This window comes from Petromyzon marinus, chromosome 27, assembly GCF_048934315.1.
Source record: "Petromyzon marinus isolate PM22_M1 ecotype Great Lakes invasive population chromosome 27, UKy_Petmar_22M1.pri1.0, whole genome shotgun sequence".
Classification (NCBI taxonomy): domain Eukaryota; kingdom Metazoa; phylum Chordata; class Hyperoartia; order Petromyzontiformes; family Petromyzontidae; genus Petromyzon; species Petromyzon marinus.
The window spans coordinates 9,406,255-9,425,226 of NC_133693.1; the positions used below are offsets into that span (position 1 = coordinate 9,406,255).

Below are 18,972 nucleotides of genomic sequence, written 5' to 3' on the forward strand. Positions count from 1 at the left end.
CAGTAAAACAATACATTACTGGCTATCTCTAGCAGCTAATTAGACCGGGAACAATAAATCAATTAAAATTGATTATTGCGCTGATGACGCATGGATAAAAACTGTGAACGTAAAAATATATTATAAGCCTTGTATGCAAATATATGCAAATGTATTTAGGCTTAAAGGCGTGAACTGGACTAAGCAAATGACGATACTGTGCAAACTATACAAATAATAACCGAATCGAATCATTGAACTGAACTGAAAGCGATTACTGAATCGCGAGGGGTGGTGTATTGTGATGTAACTTGACCAGCAATGACGTAACTATTGGTTTCAGCCAGACACTCCTCCTATGCATGAGGTTTGATGTCTCGTCTCAGTTTCTGCCGACTCAAGCCAAAGTGTCTCCATGCTCAAACGAGTATCTGCAAGGACTCGCGTCCCCCGGGCGCCGAAAAGCCAGTGGTGAACATTCCCCATTACTGCGGCAGGGCCAGATAATATGCAGGACCTGTGACTTACCCACAAAGCACGACTCGTTTTTATCTACCCGAGGGAAATTAAAAGTGTACATTGATTTAAACTCAACCGCTTTATAGAAACACTTTGCAAGCTCCCTACTACAGCTGCATGCAATAGTGCATTGCACCTCTTTAACAGCGGGCATTGGAGTTGGACGCTCAACCCATCGCACACACAGACACACGTCCCCGCGGAGGGACGCCACACCTAAACGAAACTTTTTTTTATTTTACCAGATAAGGCTCACTGAGCTATTAGCTATTTTTTCAGAAGCGACCTGGCCACAAATGGTAGCTCACCGAAGTGGCTAATTGTGTGTAAATTTACAGCAGCCAAATAACTCTTAGACGCGTCATGTTGATGCTACATGTGGAGGGAAAAAAACTGGAAGGAGACGGGAGAAAAATCCACACGACCGCGGGGAGAATATGCACACTTCAAACATACAGGCATCAGGGTCGGGGGATCGAACCCACGACCTCCTGCATACCAGGCGAGGGAGTTAACATCTCGTCCCCCGCAGAGGGACGCGCCACACCGGTGCGTGGTGCTCGGCAGTACAATTGGTTGTCTGCAGGCGGCCAAATCTCGCACAATGAGACGGGCTCGTCAGCAGGCTCGCTGGGCCAGCCGCAGGCGACCACCGATGCACAACCACCTCCAGAGAAACCACTTTTGGCTGAACCCCTCCGAGTCTGTGCTAAAAGTGCACGCAGCTTCAGGGGTACAAAAACACCTCCCGAAAGCTATCGAACCGCTGCTTCGTTTGCACGAACCAGACTAGTTTGCGTGGGCGTACACACGCGAGCGATTGTCGTTTGTGTGTGTGTGCGGCTATGTTAATGACAATCCTTCACGCAAAATGAAGCGTGGTTAAAAAATTGTTGAGTTTTTATCTGGAGAAGATTTTTGTAGGTGGCGTTAAACCGAGTTACCTGAATTAAAAAAAACACACACGTACGGGCATATAAAACGTGAAGGTATGCACATGAATCCACTTGCTGTACTGCCACCTTCTGGCTACCGTGCAGCCAAGCGGATTTAGGAGTTTAACACACCAGTGCGACCCATCAAACCATGCCTCCGGAGCTCTGGATTACAGGAGTACGCGCCACGTCTGCCTGAGTAGGGGTGCCGCGGGGGCGAGATGTTATCTCCCTCGCTTGGCATGCACGAGGTCGTGGGTTCGATCCCAACCCTGACGCCTGCTGTACATTTGGAGTTTGCGTGCGTCTCTCTCTCCCCATGGTCGTGTGGATTTTTCTCCGGGTCGTCCAGTTTTTCCCTACACATTTAGAATTAACGTGCGTGTAAAGCATTTGGCTGCAATACATTTCCACACGATAAGCCACATGCACAAAAATTGCTAAAACATTACTAACATACATTATCATTTATAATAATCCTTTGCCAGTCCATTGCTGGGTGCAAGACTCCACATTCCACGTGATTAATGTGGGCTGTTTGGCCACATTTCACAATGCTGGTGAGTGCAGGTTAGTGAAGGTGGGGGGGGGGGGGCACAGACGTTAGCCATGGGCCAGGGAATTGAACTCAGGTGGCCCACCACTCCTGCTGGGTGGCAACGTAATTAGAGTGCTCCACTCACACAGCAGAGTGCAAGTTCAAATCCTGGTCAGAGGTACACTTAGCCCTTCATCCGTCTGAGATCCATTAAATGAGAACGACCTTGCAAAAAGTCAACAGTGACTGTTCTGGGAATAGACTGGTCCCTGCCATTGTAATGGAGAATTTTCACAAATTGCTTTGGAACCACCCACAGTGATGAACACCACCTCAAACTCTCTATAGCAGTGAGCCACTTTTTCGGGACCCATATTGATTGACCTTTTGACTTCAGTTGCAAGATTGACCTGGGCAAATCAAGTGCAGCGTCATAGCCGAGGCACAGCGAGGTCAGACCGAGAGAGAGTTCAATTGAACGCCAGCAACAGGCACAGAATGTCAACGCCTGTAAACGGTGCGACCAAGTGGCAATGGACCCATCTCAAGACGTAAACGGAAGGACCCTTGATTTGAAGCTTTCGTGACTGCAGGAATCCATACTCTTTGGTTATTTTCGGGTAAAGTCACGTAGTTAGAAATAAATTTAGTTGAATTTTTTTTTAGTTTTATTTTAATTTATTTCTAACTACGTGACTTTAGCCGAAAGAACCAAAGAGGAAGGAGCCTTGCTCACCACAACAGCACACGAGGAAGGCCCTCCCACCCCCCCCGAAGGCAGCCCCCCCCCCCCCCCGAAGGCAGCACCCCCTTTGTTCACTGGGGTATTTCTATGCTCCTCTGTGAGGCCGGTGAAAGTGAACGACGGTGGCACTGGAGTCAATCGTCGAGTCGTTTTTATTGTCTACATAGTGTCTACATAGTGTATACATAGTGTCTACATAGTGTCTACATAGTGTATACATATTGTCTACATAGTGTCTACATAGTGTCTACATATTGTCTACATAGTGTATACATATTGTCTACATAGTGTCTACATATGTCTACATATTGTATACATAGTGTCTACATAGTGTCTACATAGTGTCTACATAGTGTCTATATAGTGTCTACATAGTGTCTACATATTGTCTACATAGTGTCTACATATTGTCTACATAGTGTCTACATATTGTCTACATATTGTCTACATAGTGTCTACATAGTGTCTACATATTGTCTACATAGTGTCTACATAGTGTCTACATAGTGTATACATATTGTCTACATATTGTCTACATAGTGTCTACATAGTGTCTACATAGTGTATACATATTGTCTACATAGTGTCTACATAGTGTCTACATAGTGTCTACATATTGTTTACATAGTCTACATATTGTCTACATAGTGTCTACATATTGTCTACATAGTGTATACATATTGTCTACATAGTGTCTACATAGTGTCTACATATTGTCTACATATTATCTACATAGTGTCTACATATTGTATACATAGTGTCTACATAGTGTCTACATATTGTCTACATAGTGTCTACATAGTGTCTACATAGTGTATACATATTGTCCACATATTGTCTACATAGTGTCTACATATTGTCTACATATTGTCTACATATTGTCTACATAGTGTCTACATAGTGTCTACATATTGTCTACATAGTGTCTACATAGTGTCTACATAGTGTATACATATTGTATACATATTGTCTACATAGTGTCTACATATTGGCTACATAGTGTCTATATAGTGTCTACATAATGTATACATAGTGTCTACGTAGTGTCTACATAGTGTCTACATAGTGTCTACATATTGTCTACATATTGTCTGCATATTGTCTGCATAGTGTCTGCATAGTGTCTGCATATTGTCTACATAGTGTCTACATAGTGTCTACATATTGTCTACATATTGTCTACATATTGTCTACATAGTGTCTACATAGTGTCTACATAGTATCTACATATTGTCTACATAGTGTCTACATATTGTCTACATATTGTCTACATAGTGTCTACATAGTGTCTACATATTGTCTACATATTGTCTACATATTGTCTACATAGTGTCTACATAGTGTCTACATATTGTCTACATAGTGTCTACATAGTGTCTACATATTGTCTACATATTGTCTACATATTGTATAAATATTGCCTACATATTGCCTACATAGTGTCTACATAGTGTCTACATATTGTCTACATAGTGTCTACATATTGTCTACATAGTGTCTACATAGTGTCTACATATTGTCTACATAGTGTCTACATATTGTCTACATATTGTCTACATAGTGTCTACATAGTGTCTACATATTGTCTACATAGTGTCTACATATTGTCTACATATTGTCTACATAGTGTCTACACATTGTCTACATATTGTCTACATAGTGTCTACATAGTGTCTACATATTGTCTATATAGTGTCTACATAGTGTCTACATATTATATACATAGTGTCTACATAGTGTCTACATAGTCTACATATTGTCTACATAGTGTCTACATATTGTCTACATAGTGTCTACATAGTGTCTACATATTGTCTACATACTGTCTACATAGTGTCTACATAGTGTCTACATATTGTCTACATAGTGTCTACATATTGTCTACATAGTGTCTACATAGTGTCTACATAGTGTCTACATATTGTCTACATATTGTCTACATAGTGTCTACATATTGTCTACATATTGTCTACATAGTGTCTATATATTGTCTACATAGTGTCTACATATTGTCTACATATTGTCTACATAGTGTCTACATATTGTCTACATATTTATCAAAGCAGGGACAACAAACCAGCTGCTCACACCAGCGGTCTCCCCGCGCCAATGTAACACTTCCATATTACATGCTTCAACAGAATCATTATTTGAACTGGAGGAAGCAGACGAGCTATGAAGCTCTGTTTTTCGCAGATGTCCAGCATGTGCAGAACGAATCAAGTGCAACAATCTGAATAGTGGTAAACAGCCAGAGCGCTGATGACAATGTAACCGTGGGGTGGAAATCACCAGGACCGGTCATGATCAGTTCCGAGACGCTGCTTTCCTCCCACATGCTTATTAAACACAAACCGGGTCGGCCGACCATCCCAACATAGGACCACGGACCTTGGGCAATTGTTGGTGGCGGCGATGCTGGCTGCCTTCCCTCTAGTCTGTGGTTCCCCGCGGATCCGTGCGAAAACCGCGAGTTACAAATGCTGCGTCACGTTGCGATGAAAATTTCACGAAGGAAGCCACATAAAAATAAAACATTATTATTTGATACACAAGAGATCGTAGCTTAACGAAGGATTACAAGGTTTAAACCCAAAGACTTGACCTCTGCCTACGTCATGCAACAGTAAGTCAAGTGTGCACCCAGAGCATGCACTTGACCCCAATTTTCTTTTCCAAAGCTCACGTCAGTCGTTTTCCTTGTTTTTTTTATTTAAACAACTACTCAAGATATTTGACGTTCTTTTATTTTTTTATTTCCAAATCAACCCTTTCCCGTTTTGATGACGTACATGTACATGTACGTCATCAAAACAAGATCCGGAAGAAAAATCAAATAACTTTATCGGTACCGCGGCTCCCACAAGGCCACGCGGGAGGGCGTGTGGCACAGTTTAGCGCCAGCTATCGTAGAGCGTGATCGTTTCACTACAGTTCACTGTGGTGAGTACAAGGTCTTTAAAAAGCAATAGTGCTATGCCTTTCTAAATAAAATTCAGGCTGAGCCGCTTGCAGGTTCCAAGATTCAGCGGTGAATGAGATACCCCACCCTGCAACTTGCAGACGTCTCAGAACGGGAAAGGGTTAATAGTCAAACAAGACTGTTGGCCTTATTTCTTAGCCGGGGCTTTCTCCTAAGGCTTTCTACGTGTGCCACACGTTCACGGACGGGACCTCACCATATTGCCTTCAGACAGAATATGGCATCGAGACTCCGCGGGGACAAGAGAGGGACAAGACAAACCATCGACAAATTCCCCAGTAAAAGCTGCTTTTAATTTCTCAGAAGACAATTCTCAAATTGCACAAAGGAACCTTAGTAAACTTTATGCGATCGGGCAAGGCCCAAACGAGATAGCTCTGAGACTCGGCTGTTGGGCTGGCTGAATGGAGAGGATGGAAACATGGTTTGAAAGTCTTTGTCAGAGTTCATTGATCTTCACTGTCCACAAAAGGCCCTTTAGAACAAAATATCTCATTGATAATATAGATTTCAAGAGATGGAGGAGCAGACCAATAGACTGGAGTCAGGAGTGTGTGCTGGAATACACAAAGGGGCCAGGAACGAGCTCGAGACTAATTTAAGCAATGAGTCAACCGCTGACCAGGATTTGAATTCAAGGACGTTCAAATGGCAGTGGAGCACTCAAACCATATCACTACCCAGGTGGATGTTATACATTATGCACAAATATTGTTTATATTCACATAGTTACAATGGTGCTATATGTTCGAACAAATAGTATTAGGTGAGTCATGCACTTTATGGAAATGTACACATGGACACACAGCAAGGGTAAAGAATGGTATAAAAGCTTAGTGAAAGACAACAAAGACTAATTTTTCACTCAATCTTCAAGCGCTGTGACTTTAAACCCAGGTGCCAATTTTCCAAGGACATTAGATCCACTGCAAATTGCTTTTTTTTTCCAAAAATAAATTACTAACTACAAAACCATGCGTGGGAATGAAATACAATGGCTTCCTCTTCGATGTTGGCTGGACATCTTGAAAGAGGTGGGATTACCCACACCTCAACCCACCCACAAAGGACCACCCTGTCAACTGACCGGTGAACTCATTTGTTATGCTGGGTGGACAGAAGCGGTGGGGGGAGGGAATTGAAAAAACGTACCCCTTGTTCCAAACGCCGTACGAACAGTCATAATTAAACCGGTGGAACTCTCTATCGCGGGAGCCCAGCGTGTGCTCACCGAAATACCACAGACAAAAGCCTGACTTAGAGCTTTCGTGACTGCAGAAATTCATATTCTTTGGGTCTTTCGGTAAAGTCACGTAGATAGGTTCAAAGAAAATCTACGTGACTTTACCGAAAGACCCAAAGAATACACCACAGCCAGTGGTGGAAATGGGGCCCGAATGCCCCAGAATGCCTTGGTCGGAGAGAAAATGTGAACTCGACTGTGTTCTGGAAGGAATCAAGGATTCATATGTTTTGTTTTACTCACAGATAGACCCCTAGACTAACAGAGAAACCCACAGCCATGCACAGAGACCCAGTGACAAGCACAGATACCCAGAGACACGCACAGAGACTAAGAGACACGCAGAGACCCAGATACACGCACAGAGACCTAGAGACACGCACAGAGACACACATACACGCACAGAGACCTACAGACACGCTGAGAGACCCACAGTGAGGGAAAAAAGTATTTGACATCCTGCTGATTTTGTACGTTTGCCCACTGACAAAGAAATGATCAGTCTGTAATTTTAATGGTAGGTTTATTTGAACAGTGAGAGACAGAACAACAACAAAAAAATCCAGAAAACGCATGTCAAAAATGTTATAAATAGATTTGCATTTGAATGAGGGAAATAAGTATTTGACCCCTCTGCAAAACATGACTTAGTACTTGGTGGCAAAACCCTTGTTGGCAATCACAGAGGTCAGACGTTTCTTGTAGTTGGCCACCAGGTTTGCACACATCTCAGGATGGATTTTGTCCCATTCCTCTTTGCAGATCTTCTCCAAGTCATTAAGGTTTCGAGGCTGACGTTTGGCAACTCGAACCTTCAGCTCCCTCCACAGATTTTCTATGGGATTAAGGTCTGAAGACTGGCTAGGCCACTCCAGGACCTTAATGTGCTTTCTTCTTGAGCCACTCCTTTGTTGCCTTGGCCGTGTGTTTTGGGTCATTGTCATGCTGGAATACCCATCCACGACCCATTTTCAATGCCCTGGCTGAGGGAAGGAGGTTCTCATCCATGATTTGACGGTACATGGCCCCGTCCATCGTCCCTTTGATGCGGTGAAGTTGTCCTGTCCCCTTAGCAGAAAAACACCCCCAAAGCATAATGTTTCCACCTCCATGTTTGATGGTGGGGATGGTGTTCTTGGGGTCATAGGCAGCATTCCTCCTCCTCCAAACACGGCGAGTTGAGTTGATGCCAAAGAGCTCCATTTTGGTCTCATCTGACCACAACACTTTCACCCAGTTGTCCTCTGAATCATTCAGATGGTCATTGGCGAACTTCAGACGGGCATGTATATGTGCTTTCTTGAGCAGGGGGACCTTGCGGACGCTGCAGGATGTCAGTCCTACACGGCGTAGAATGCTACCAATTGTTTTCTTGGTGACTATGGTCCCAGCTGCCTTGAGATCATTGACAAGATCCTCCCGTGTAGTTCTGGGCTAATTCCTCACCGTTCTCATGATCATTGCAACTCCATAAGGTGAGATCTTGCATGGAGCCCCAGGCCGAGGGAGATTGACAGTTCTTTGTGTTTCTTCCATTTGCGAATAATCGCACCAACTGTTGTCACCTTCTCACCAAGCTGCTTGGCAATGGTCTTGTAGCCCATTCCAGCCTTGTGTAGGTCTACAATCTTATCCCTGACATCCTTGGAAAGCTCTTTGGTCTTGGCCATGGTGGAGAGTTTGGAATCTGATTGATTGATTGCTTCTGTGGACAGGTGTCTTTTATACAGGTAACGAGCTGAGATTAGGAGCACACTCTTAAAGGGAGTGCTCCTAATATCTAAAGGGAGTGCCCCTAATCTCAGCTTGTTACCTGTATAAAAGACACCTGGGAGCCAGAAATCTTTCTGATTGAGAGGGGGTCAAATACTTATTTCCCTCATTAAAATGCAAATCAATTTATAACATTTTTGACATGCGTTTTTCTGGATTTTGTTGTTGTTATTCTGTCTCTCACTGTTCAAATAAACCTACCATAAAAATTATAGACCGATCATTTCTTTGTCAGTGGGCAAACGTACAAAATCAGCAGGGGATCAAATACTTTTTTCCCTCACTGTACATGCTCCCACAGACACGCACAGTGAAGCTCCTGCTCCTCAGATCTAGTGGGGGTGGAGGGAATCATTTGAGTTCCGCCAGTAATTTCTTCCCACTTCCAGCCCTTACCACAGCAGCATCAGATGCTTGCTGCAGCGTTCTTATTCCCAAGTCTCCCTTGCAGGATGGACTCACAGTCTCAATGGGTCCTGATCATGTCTAAAGGTCAGTCTAAAACCTGAAACTAGTGACACATCCACCTATAGCTGATTCCTGTAGGAATTTGGACATACTTGGAGAGAGTTTGAAATGTACCCCCTCATAGGTAGGAAGGGTTTTATGCAGGTATGTTGGTTTCCTTCCACAAGCAGAAAACAACACTGTTTTTTTTTTACAAATAAATTGTCAAATGCAAATTTCCTAATTACAAATGCCTTCAAAATGAGTAGTGAGTCGACGTGAGGCCGTCCTGGCTAGACCCACAACAACAATAATACAACGATCGTATTTTTTTCCAAGTCGACGCGTCTCAACGCTTCACTGTTCAGCAGCACTTCTTTCTAAATGGTGGCCCTGAGCCAGTGGTGGAAATTCCACATTCAAATGTCACACAAACCAACAAAATAATTTCTGATTCAACCGCATTAATTGATCAAACTAAACAGTTTTCGTTGAAACTTTCTGCTGCCAGGCCACCAAGATTATACAGCTTACAAAAAATACATAAAGTAGATACACCCCTTCGTCCCATCGTCTTTACTATCAACTCCCCCACCTACAAACTGGCTCGTTTTCTGTCTGAAATCCTGCGGCCTTTCACTGGAAAAAACAAACACTTCTGCGGTACAAAATTCTACTCACCTGGTATCGACAATCAAGGGTATTTCCCTGTCCCCAGACGACCTGCTTGTCAGTTTTGATGTACCACGAATTCCAGAAGTGTTAAATTTCGTGTTCAACCTTTGGATTGCACATGGATGTGCTTCACATAATGTTTTTTCAGGTTTGTTGAATTCTCGTCTCTCATCTTTTTGTTGTATTTACCTCCGTGATTTGTCCTTGACACCTGATGAAGATCGCTTGCGTTGTGATCGAAACGTCGTGATTGTTTTTTGTTTCAATATAATTTGATTGTATTTCTACACACGTGACTTTACCGAAAAAACCAATGAGTAATTTTATGCAGTCACGAAAGCTTTAATACTTTATTAGTTTTGATGTAGTTTCCTTATTCACCAAAGTTCCTGTACCTGACACCATCGCAATCATTGAAGACTTGGTTCATCAAGGACTAAACACTGAGGTACCCCTCCTGGTGAGACACTGCTTAACCAATACATACTTCACTTGGAATGGAACTTTCTACAAACAAACTGAGGGCACCCCAATGGGCTCCCCCCTATCTCCGGTTATAGCCAACATTTTCATGGAGAAATTTGAGACTGACGCCATCCAGGCTGCCACTCTGCGCCCAACCTTATGGAAGAGGTACGTGGATGACACTTTTGTCATCTGGCCACATGGCCGGCCTGCTCTAGACCAATTCTTCGACCATTTAATTCCATACACCCCGCCATCAGATTTACCATGGAAGTCGAAAAAGATGGCAAGCTACCTTTTTTGGATGTCCTAATAAAAAAGAGACCTGATGGTTCAATGAGCCACTCTGTCTACAGGAAAGCTACCCATACGGATGCTTATCTGAAACCGGATTCCCACCACCATCCATCAAAGAAGAATTCTCTCATCAAGACTCTGCACCATAGAACCCAATGCACATCCGACCAGGAACACATAGGCAGTGAACTCAAGCATGTACACCAAGCTCTTAAGGATAATGGTTACTCCGACTATACAATCCGCAAAGCTATCACTCAAACCATGAAGAAGGATCCTCTTGAGGAGCCTTTTAAAACCATCACTTTACCCTACATTGCGGGGATCACAAAAAAAGATCTCCAAAATCTTGAATAAACACAAGATCCAGGTCCGTTTCAACACATTACATAAAATCCGTGATCTGGTTCCGTCTGTAAAAGATGTGATTCCGGACATACAGTACCCTGGTGTCTACAAACTAAGTTGCCTCTGTGGTAGTAGTTACATTGGAGAAACCAAACGACATGTCTCGGACCGTATTCGTGAACACAAAGCAGACCTTAAACACGGTAGGACCAACACCTCGGCCGTGGCAGATCACTGTTATAATTCAGTAGGCTCACATGACATTGACTTCTCCAAGACAGAAGTTCTTTGCAAGCCATCAGGCTACCATGAGAGATTCGTTCATGAGGCTATCCACATATACAAACACAGAGACAATTTCAACCGAGAAGATGGATTCTGGCTTAGCAATCATTGGAAGGATTTGATAAACCAATTCGGGTCTTAATTGATTGTTCACGCTTACGGTGGCTTTCAGACAGCAGACATAAATTTTTCGTCTCCCCCCTCCTCTTTTCCGAATATAGATGGACTCGTCCTTCTAAACAAACTGTCAAATCGCTATCCGTGGTGCTAACGTTTAAAAATAAATAAATACAAACCGCCACTTCTTTCAAATGTTCTTGCCGTTGGTTTTCACACCTGATGATGACTGTTTGTGTTGCAGTCGAAACGTCGTGAGAATTTTATTGTTTCATATATATTTTATTATTTTATTGTTTCCCTTCAACGTGACTTTACCGAAAGAACCAAGAATATAAATGGTACTTGTTTTATCGACCCGCACGATGAGCGCCATACAACAAACAATGACCGTATTGCAGCGGCAGTGAAACAACCCCAACATTTAGTCATTCCAGCCTTTTAAGCGCCTTGTTAATTTATATATATTTGTATTACACTTTCCAATATAAGCTTGCAACAAAATTAAGTTGGCTTGTTTGATGGTAAAAAAAATACAATTCATATTGCAGTGTCTGCCTGTGGCCGAAACAGTCCCACAGAAACCTGTTCTTCTGCAATGACTAAATGGGTTTTAAATGAATGCGGACACATTGCCTTACAGCGGGCTCCAAAAAAAAAAGTGATTTTAAAACGTCACTGCCACCTGGCAGCGCGTGCATGACAATACAGCAAGGAAAGCCTGCTTCTTTGTTTCCCAATGTAGTTTGTTCGCCCAAGAAAGCCACTTGCGTGCCTGTGTCGGGGTTTTCTACAATCACTTAGGGATTAATAAGCACACACGTAATCATGATTCGTGCAGTGCGTTTTATATATTTATTTGTGATTTCAATTTCCTCCTTTCTTTACTTATCTTGACCAGTTTTTTTGGTTTGCAGTCAAAATCGTTTTTTATTTGGTAAAAAAGGACGGTGAGGCATGGACATTGTTTTACGTGATGGCCTCCCCAAAGCCATGAACCAAATGAAAAACGACTTTGTTTACTGCCTTATAATTAGCAGTCTCAAATATAAAGAATGACACATTGTATCCGTGGCAGTCAATGCCTTCCCACAAATTGTGATGCAAAACTGTCAAAACTATACCTAATTTGGTTATTTCGGTAAAGTCACGTAGGTATAAAATAAAATAAATCACGACGTTTCGACTGCAACACAAGCAATCACCATCAGGTGGGAAAACCACAGCAATAATTTTTTTGCTGAAGTGGGAGAGAGAGCTGCCGTGGTAAGAGGTTATATAGGTAAGAAAGGGGGAGGGGCAAGGGGGGAGAGAGAGGGGGGGGAGCGCTGTGTGGACGCTAGGAGAGGGACGTGAGGCTGAAGAAGGAGGGGGGAAGTGGGTGGGGCTGGAAGTGGGAGGCCGAGAGAGCTGGGGATGTGGAGGGCGAGTTAACTCGGAAAAATAGACTAGTACCCTGCAGATATGATAGACAATAACCATAAAGCAGTTAGGGTTTTACCTGGTTAATAACATCCTTCCAATGATTGCTCAATTTGTATCCATCTTCTCGGTGGAAGTTATGTCTATGTTTATATATCTGGATGGCTTCATGAACAAACCTTTGATAGTAGCCCGAAGGTTTGCAGAGTACCTTGGGTCTCGGAAAAAAAACAATATCATGCGAGCCCACAGCATTATAACAATGGTCAGCTATGGCAGAGGTATTAGTTCTGCCGTGTTTCAGATCTGCCTTGTGCTCGCGGACACGGTCCGAGACATGTCGTTTCGTTTCCCCGATGTAACTGCTGCCGCAGGTAAAACTCGGTTTGTAAACTCCAGGATATTGCATGTCAGGAATGACATCACCAGTGATAGCGAATGTTTTCATGGAGAAATTTGAAACAGATGCCATCCAGACATCCACCGTACGTCCTTCTTTGTGGAAGCACAGAAAAAATCCCTTATCAAAACACTACACCATAGGGCCCACTGCATTTCCGACCAATACCACCTAGCCAGTGAACTGGAACACGTACACCAGGCCATTGACTTTCTCTGTCCCACCCCCTCCTCTCTATATAATGCCTCGCCACAGAGGCGTTGTTCTGTGTGTCTCTCTCTTTGTGTGTGTGTCTCTCTCCGTGTCTGTGTTTTGTCTCTCTCTTTGTATGTGTGTCTCTCTCCGAGCTTGCATTCTTTCACACCTAATGACGGTTGCTTGTGTTGCAATCGAAACGTCGTGTATTCTATTATTTATTTTACTTTCTACGTGACTTTACCGAAAGAACCAAAGAGTATACCTAATTTATAGTGGCTCGGCTAAAAGGAAAGGGTAATTTGTGTCTGGATGGGAGGCGTTGTGAACGAGCACTCAACTCATAAATGGAATGTCTCGAATCTCAAACCTCAGTCGACAATCGGCTCAATAATAAAGTTCCATTTTGTCAGATATCAGCAGTCGTTGCTCTGCAGAGGAAGAGACCGAACCCCAACATAGGTAATATGCAACGGCTGAGGGATATCAGAAGAAATGAACAGTGCCGGATGCTCATTAGAGCAGGAAGCTAATATTTTGTATGAACCTTTTTTTGTTCTTTTGCATGCGAGGGAAACTCCACGCATAACAACGAAGGGGGTAAGTAACACTCAAAGTCTATCTCAACGGACCGAAAGGAACCAACTTGAGCTACTGCCTCCGACACGTGCCCCATTATTATCCCAATGCCGGTGTCTCACAACGCTTACATTTATGTGCGATCCACCAACAACCACCTACAAGCCACACTGAAAGAGTGAACCACTCACTCGTCTGAACAGATGGTGGGAGCAGTGGAAGAGTCGTTGGTAATATACAGCCTTAGCAGTCACCTAAATGGCTCAATTACCTAATTTACAGGAAGTCCAGACAACTTAACTTTACTTTAGTCGGTCTAGGGGTTGTACCAGAATGTAAAAAAAAAGTTTCCTCTGCACAACGTTTTGCACATGCTGGACAAATTACACACCGCACAAAAAAAAACCCTTGGGCACAAACGATAAAAGAGAAATACAATAAAAGCAGCAATTTCATGAAACTCACAATTTCAAAATCCGCCGCATATTCCTCAAGGAAGTGTTACTGGGATTGGACAAAACCGCGTTCAATGTGATATTTATTCTGTTCACATATTGACTGCAGTTCCTAAAATGGAAGGAAAGTGCACTGCATTCCTTTAGGCGCAGCCTTGGCCTGTAAGCCTGTGCCATTCACCAGTGAACGTTCCGTGAAACGTGAGCTTTAGGCCACGAGCAAGCATACTCGATCCATATTTTGAGGGAAGTACGGTACATTTATAACGTGTTATCTTTAACTTTATATATTTATTTCATCAACCAAAATACTAATTGAACACGGGGAGCACTTCCACGGGCGACGCTGATTCGCTCCCCACGTTCACGATAAATACCAAGTAAACAACAACAGCGCACTTCCCTGGCGTGATAAACACGCCTCTTATTATCACACCCGCACACAGCGCCAACAAAAATGCGTTTCATTTTTACGTGACATGCTGACAAACGCCTTTCGTCATTATGTTTGCGTCGAGAGTGACAACGAGCCCATTTTATGCCAAAATTGGTCGTGGAAGTTGCGTTGTCCCCAACGTGTTAATTCAGCGCTGTGAATTAAATACATCTCACGACGTATCGCTGCGGCAATCGAGGCCAGATGCATTCGGCAACAAAGGAAAGAGCACGTAAAAACCAAGTCACGAGCAGCAGTGCTCTATCGACTGCTGGATGTAAGCCTTCCCCATCCCCCGCCCCACCCCAAGTCGTTACCATTCCTCACGGAGTCTTGAGATGCAACTTTACACGGAGCTTCCGCACATGCGCCCATTCATCCTTTTGGGCATGTTGCCATGCTTTGGCTGCGACTCCATTGTTAGAGTCTCGACCATCAACTCCCATGTAGCAAGCGATGTGTCCTGCCCAAAGTCACTCGCTTTAAGTAACATGTTTAAAATAACACAGTGGCGGCCTGGTATGGATATCTAATCAATATGCTCATGAAGTCACATCACTCGGTGGAGTGGGGGTGGGGGAGCATTACGGAATACAATGAGGTCAAAGTGATACACCAATTGGTGCTGGAACACAGGCATGTGCCACCACACCTGGCAAATCTGCACGTTTCGCCTCCGATTAGGACGATTGGCTACGTACGGTGCGAAAGAAGTTCAACATCCATACATTAAAGCACCTTCGCTAGGACACAGCACCCTGCCTGCAACTTGCAGCCTGCATGATAAGCGGGCGTAAAATCGAAACGCCTTATGGTTTTATACTGCAGCATGTACAAACGTTGGGCTAAATGTTAACTCTCTCTATCTCGCCTTGCATGGAGCAGGTTGTGGGTTCGATCCCGACCCTGACGCCTGCATAATTTTAGCGTGCATGTTCTCTCCGTGGCCACATTGATTTTTCTTCGTTTCCTCCGGTTATTCCCTCCACATTTAAAAAAAAACGCGTGATAAGCCACTTGGTCGAGCTGTCATTTGTGAAAGCCAGGTCACTTCTGAAGAAGAGATATAAACGGCTCAGCGGGGGCCGTACATGCTAAAATAAAATAAACACTTTAGTCGTTCAGTTTAACACAGTGCCAGACAAGCTACTGTCTGTGAGGCTGGGCAATCCCGAGGCGACCGTCTTGAGACCTCCTCGATGGCGAGCGTGAGCGGCAAAGGCGAACGTGTAGCCGGGCTACGCTCGTGCGCTGCGAACGACCGCCAACCGTTTCCCTTCTCCGAGCAGCTGATTAAGGTCTGCTTCCAACACCGCCCACCTCCCCCCCACCACCCCCCACCAACAAAGACAAAGATCCCCTCCCCCCACATAGCCTTCACAGACTGCTGAGGCAAGTGCGGGTAGCGAGTAGCACATATGAAGGCCGGCACAGCACATGAGGCCGAGTCGACCTAGGCGAGGACCAGGACCAATTAAGATCATCGTCACCGGCGTTGGTGGCCGTGAGCGGGAGAATCGAACTCCGGTCGCCGGGATCGTAGCACAGCGCTCGAACCGTTGCACCACCGCCCCCCCCCCGCCTATCCCGCGCCACCCCCGGCCCCACCCTAGCATTTCACCCCACTGCAGGAGCAATGTGAAAGGCAATTATAATCGGGTGACAGTCGCGCACGGGACAGAGGTTAAATTTGGCCCCTGGGTATAAATTACTGCGCTTGCTTCTGCTGCCGCCGTCAGGAAAGAGAAGTACCAGCAGAGGAGGCTGCGGTAACAAGGACCGCGTCACGCGAGAAGTTGGGGCCAAGCTCTGGTGGCTTTGCATTCGTCTGTGCGTGTGTCCATGTGTGTGTCTTTGTGTTCGTCTGTGTGTGTGTCCATGGGCGTGTCTTTGTGTTCGTCTGTGTGTGTGTCCATGGGCGTGTCTTTGTGTTCGTCTGTGTGTGTGTCCATGGGCGTGTCTTTGTGTTCGTCTGTGTGTGTGTCCATGGGCGTGTCTTTGTGTTCGTCTGTGTGTGTGTCTTTGGCTTTGTGTCCGTCTGTGTGTGTGTCCATGCGTGTCTTTGTGTCCGTCTGTGTGTGTGTCTTTGGCTTTGTGTCCGTCTGTGTGTGTGTCCATGGGCGTGTCTTTGTGTCCGTCTGTGTGTGTGTCTTTGGCTTTGTGTCCGTCTGTGTGTGTGTCCATGCGTGTCTTTGCGTCCGTCTGTGTGTGTGTGGCAACGGTGGCGCAGTGGTTAACGCATTGCGCTATCGTCTTGCCGGGAGTTCAATTCCCGCTCGCGGCCAATGCTAGTGATGATTATCTGAACCAGTCCTGGGCGTCCGCTAGGTCAACTCAGCATGGAATGAGCACCTGGTGCGATGTTTAAACATCGCCACTGGGGACACAAAGGCGTGGTGCTGGCCACCCACCCCTTCGTGTGCCGTGCCGGCCTTCATAGGTGCTACTCGCTAACAGCACTTGCCCCAACAGTCTGTTCGGGTAATACGGGGGGTCCTTGCATACGGTACAGGGTTGGTGGCATCGCAGAGAGCACAGTGCACTACAACATAACGAATCTGCGTTAAAATTCCTGGCAAAAACACATCACAAGCACAGTGGCAACTGTGATCTAACCCTGGCTTGGGAATATCCTAGGGTGACTCGGCATTAAATTGACTGCTTCATTTAGCTACGTGATTTTTGCGAACACCAGTACTGGTAACAGAGGTGGATGGTCATGGTATTATAAACACAATTCTCTTACATGCTCCACGCTGCCCTTTATAGATGCTCGCGAACAACACTTGCCCCTGTGCGAGGTTGAATTGGGCATCTTTGTGTTTTGTGCGTTGAGAAAATACAACACCTCCAACTGGACGGTAAATATTGCTAAATCGTGCAACGCTCTCTTTTTCTTCGTGTGGGGGAATGCAAAATGGGGGGGGGGGGGGGGGTCAAAGAGGGAATTGGAAATAGGCGAGAGGGAGGAAAAGTGAGCGCTGAGAGCTGACAGAGTTTAGAGAGAGAGACAGGGAGGATGGGGGAGAGGCGTGGGTGCAGGAGGGGATGAGAATAGGCGAAGGCATGCATCACGGGTAGTGTGTGTGTGGGGGGGGGGGGGGCAGCGTGGGAAACATTGGCACGGTGAATCAGGACGGAAATTGGTGGGTTGGGACTTTGAGAGTGGCCGCGGGGTTCCCGGCGAGGTTGGGAGTGAGTGACAAAAAGTGGCAGCGGTGGCTGCAAACGGTGCAACTCTCTTACCGTGTAGATGATGAGGCACAGCATTCCGGCCAGCGTCAAGGTGCTTATGGAAAAGGCCAACGCGTCCACACCATCTGCGATTAGCAAACGGATGCACGCACGCACAGTCACACAGTCGCACGGGTGTGCATACACACAGAGAAAACGAACACAAATGCTTCCGTGAGCGATCTAAATGGGTACACGGGACACATTCACACAGGTCTAAACACGCAGACACAATAAACAGATTGCCAATACACAGAGTAACCACGTGAGCAGACACACGCATGCACACAAGGATATATACACGGACACACGCACTGAAGCAGACACATATACAGGTATACCCATAAATACATATTTACATAAGTACACTAAAGATACGATCACAGAGACCTGCATAAACACAAACAAAAATACAAATGCAGACACACATGCATAGCTATCAGATGCACCGCCATATATGCACACAAACACACATTCCGTACTCGCAAATAATATATGTTTAAAATAATGAATGTATGGACCATTGTGTATGAGAAGAGTAGCATTATATGTAATTTACAAAGTGAAACAAGCTGAAATGGAGATGGGATAGGGCACCGAGCTAGAACACCACGTGACAGGTTGGCAAAATGAACAACGCAGCAGAGGCTCGTGGGAGGTGAATGAGATGGCGCGAGGAGGAGGAGGAGATGATTTGGAGGGCACTGGATGGAAGTGGGCAGAGTTTGTGAAGAGTGGGAGACGTTGGAGGGGAGGCCCTTTGGCCACGAAAGAGATGTTAACGGCCAAGCAAGAAATGAAACTTCTCTCCGAGATCTCTTCTGCTGCTAAATAAGGGTGAATTACTGCCACTGCTGTTCATCTGACGGGCGATGCCGTGGCTCGGAGTTAGACGTGCCAAG

At 45.0% G+C, this 18,972-nt stretch overlaps 1 protein-coding gene across 4 annotated transcripts in view; it reads right to left on the reverse strand.

The window, feature by feature from the left end:
• The window catches only part of LMBRD1 (LMBR1 domain containing 1), a 346,839-nt gene that overhangs the window by 206,203 nt on the left and 121,664 nt on the right, over window positions 1-18,972 (reverse strand). For all 4 annotated transcript variants that reach the window (XM_032961536.2, XM_032961537.2, XM_076069959.1 and 1 more), the window contains one exon: window positions 18,083-18,156. In XM_032961536.2, coding sequence (XP_032817427.2) covers window positions 18,083-18,156 — 74 coding nt within the window. The remainder of the gene's footprint in view (window positions 1-18,082; window positions 18,157-18,972) is intronic.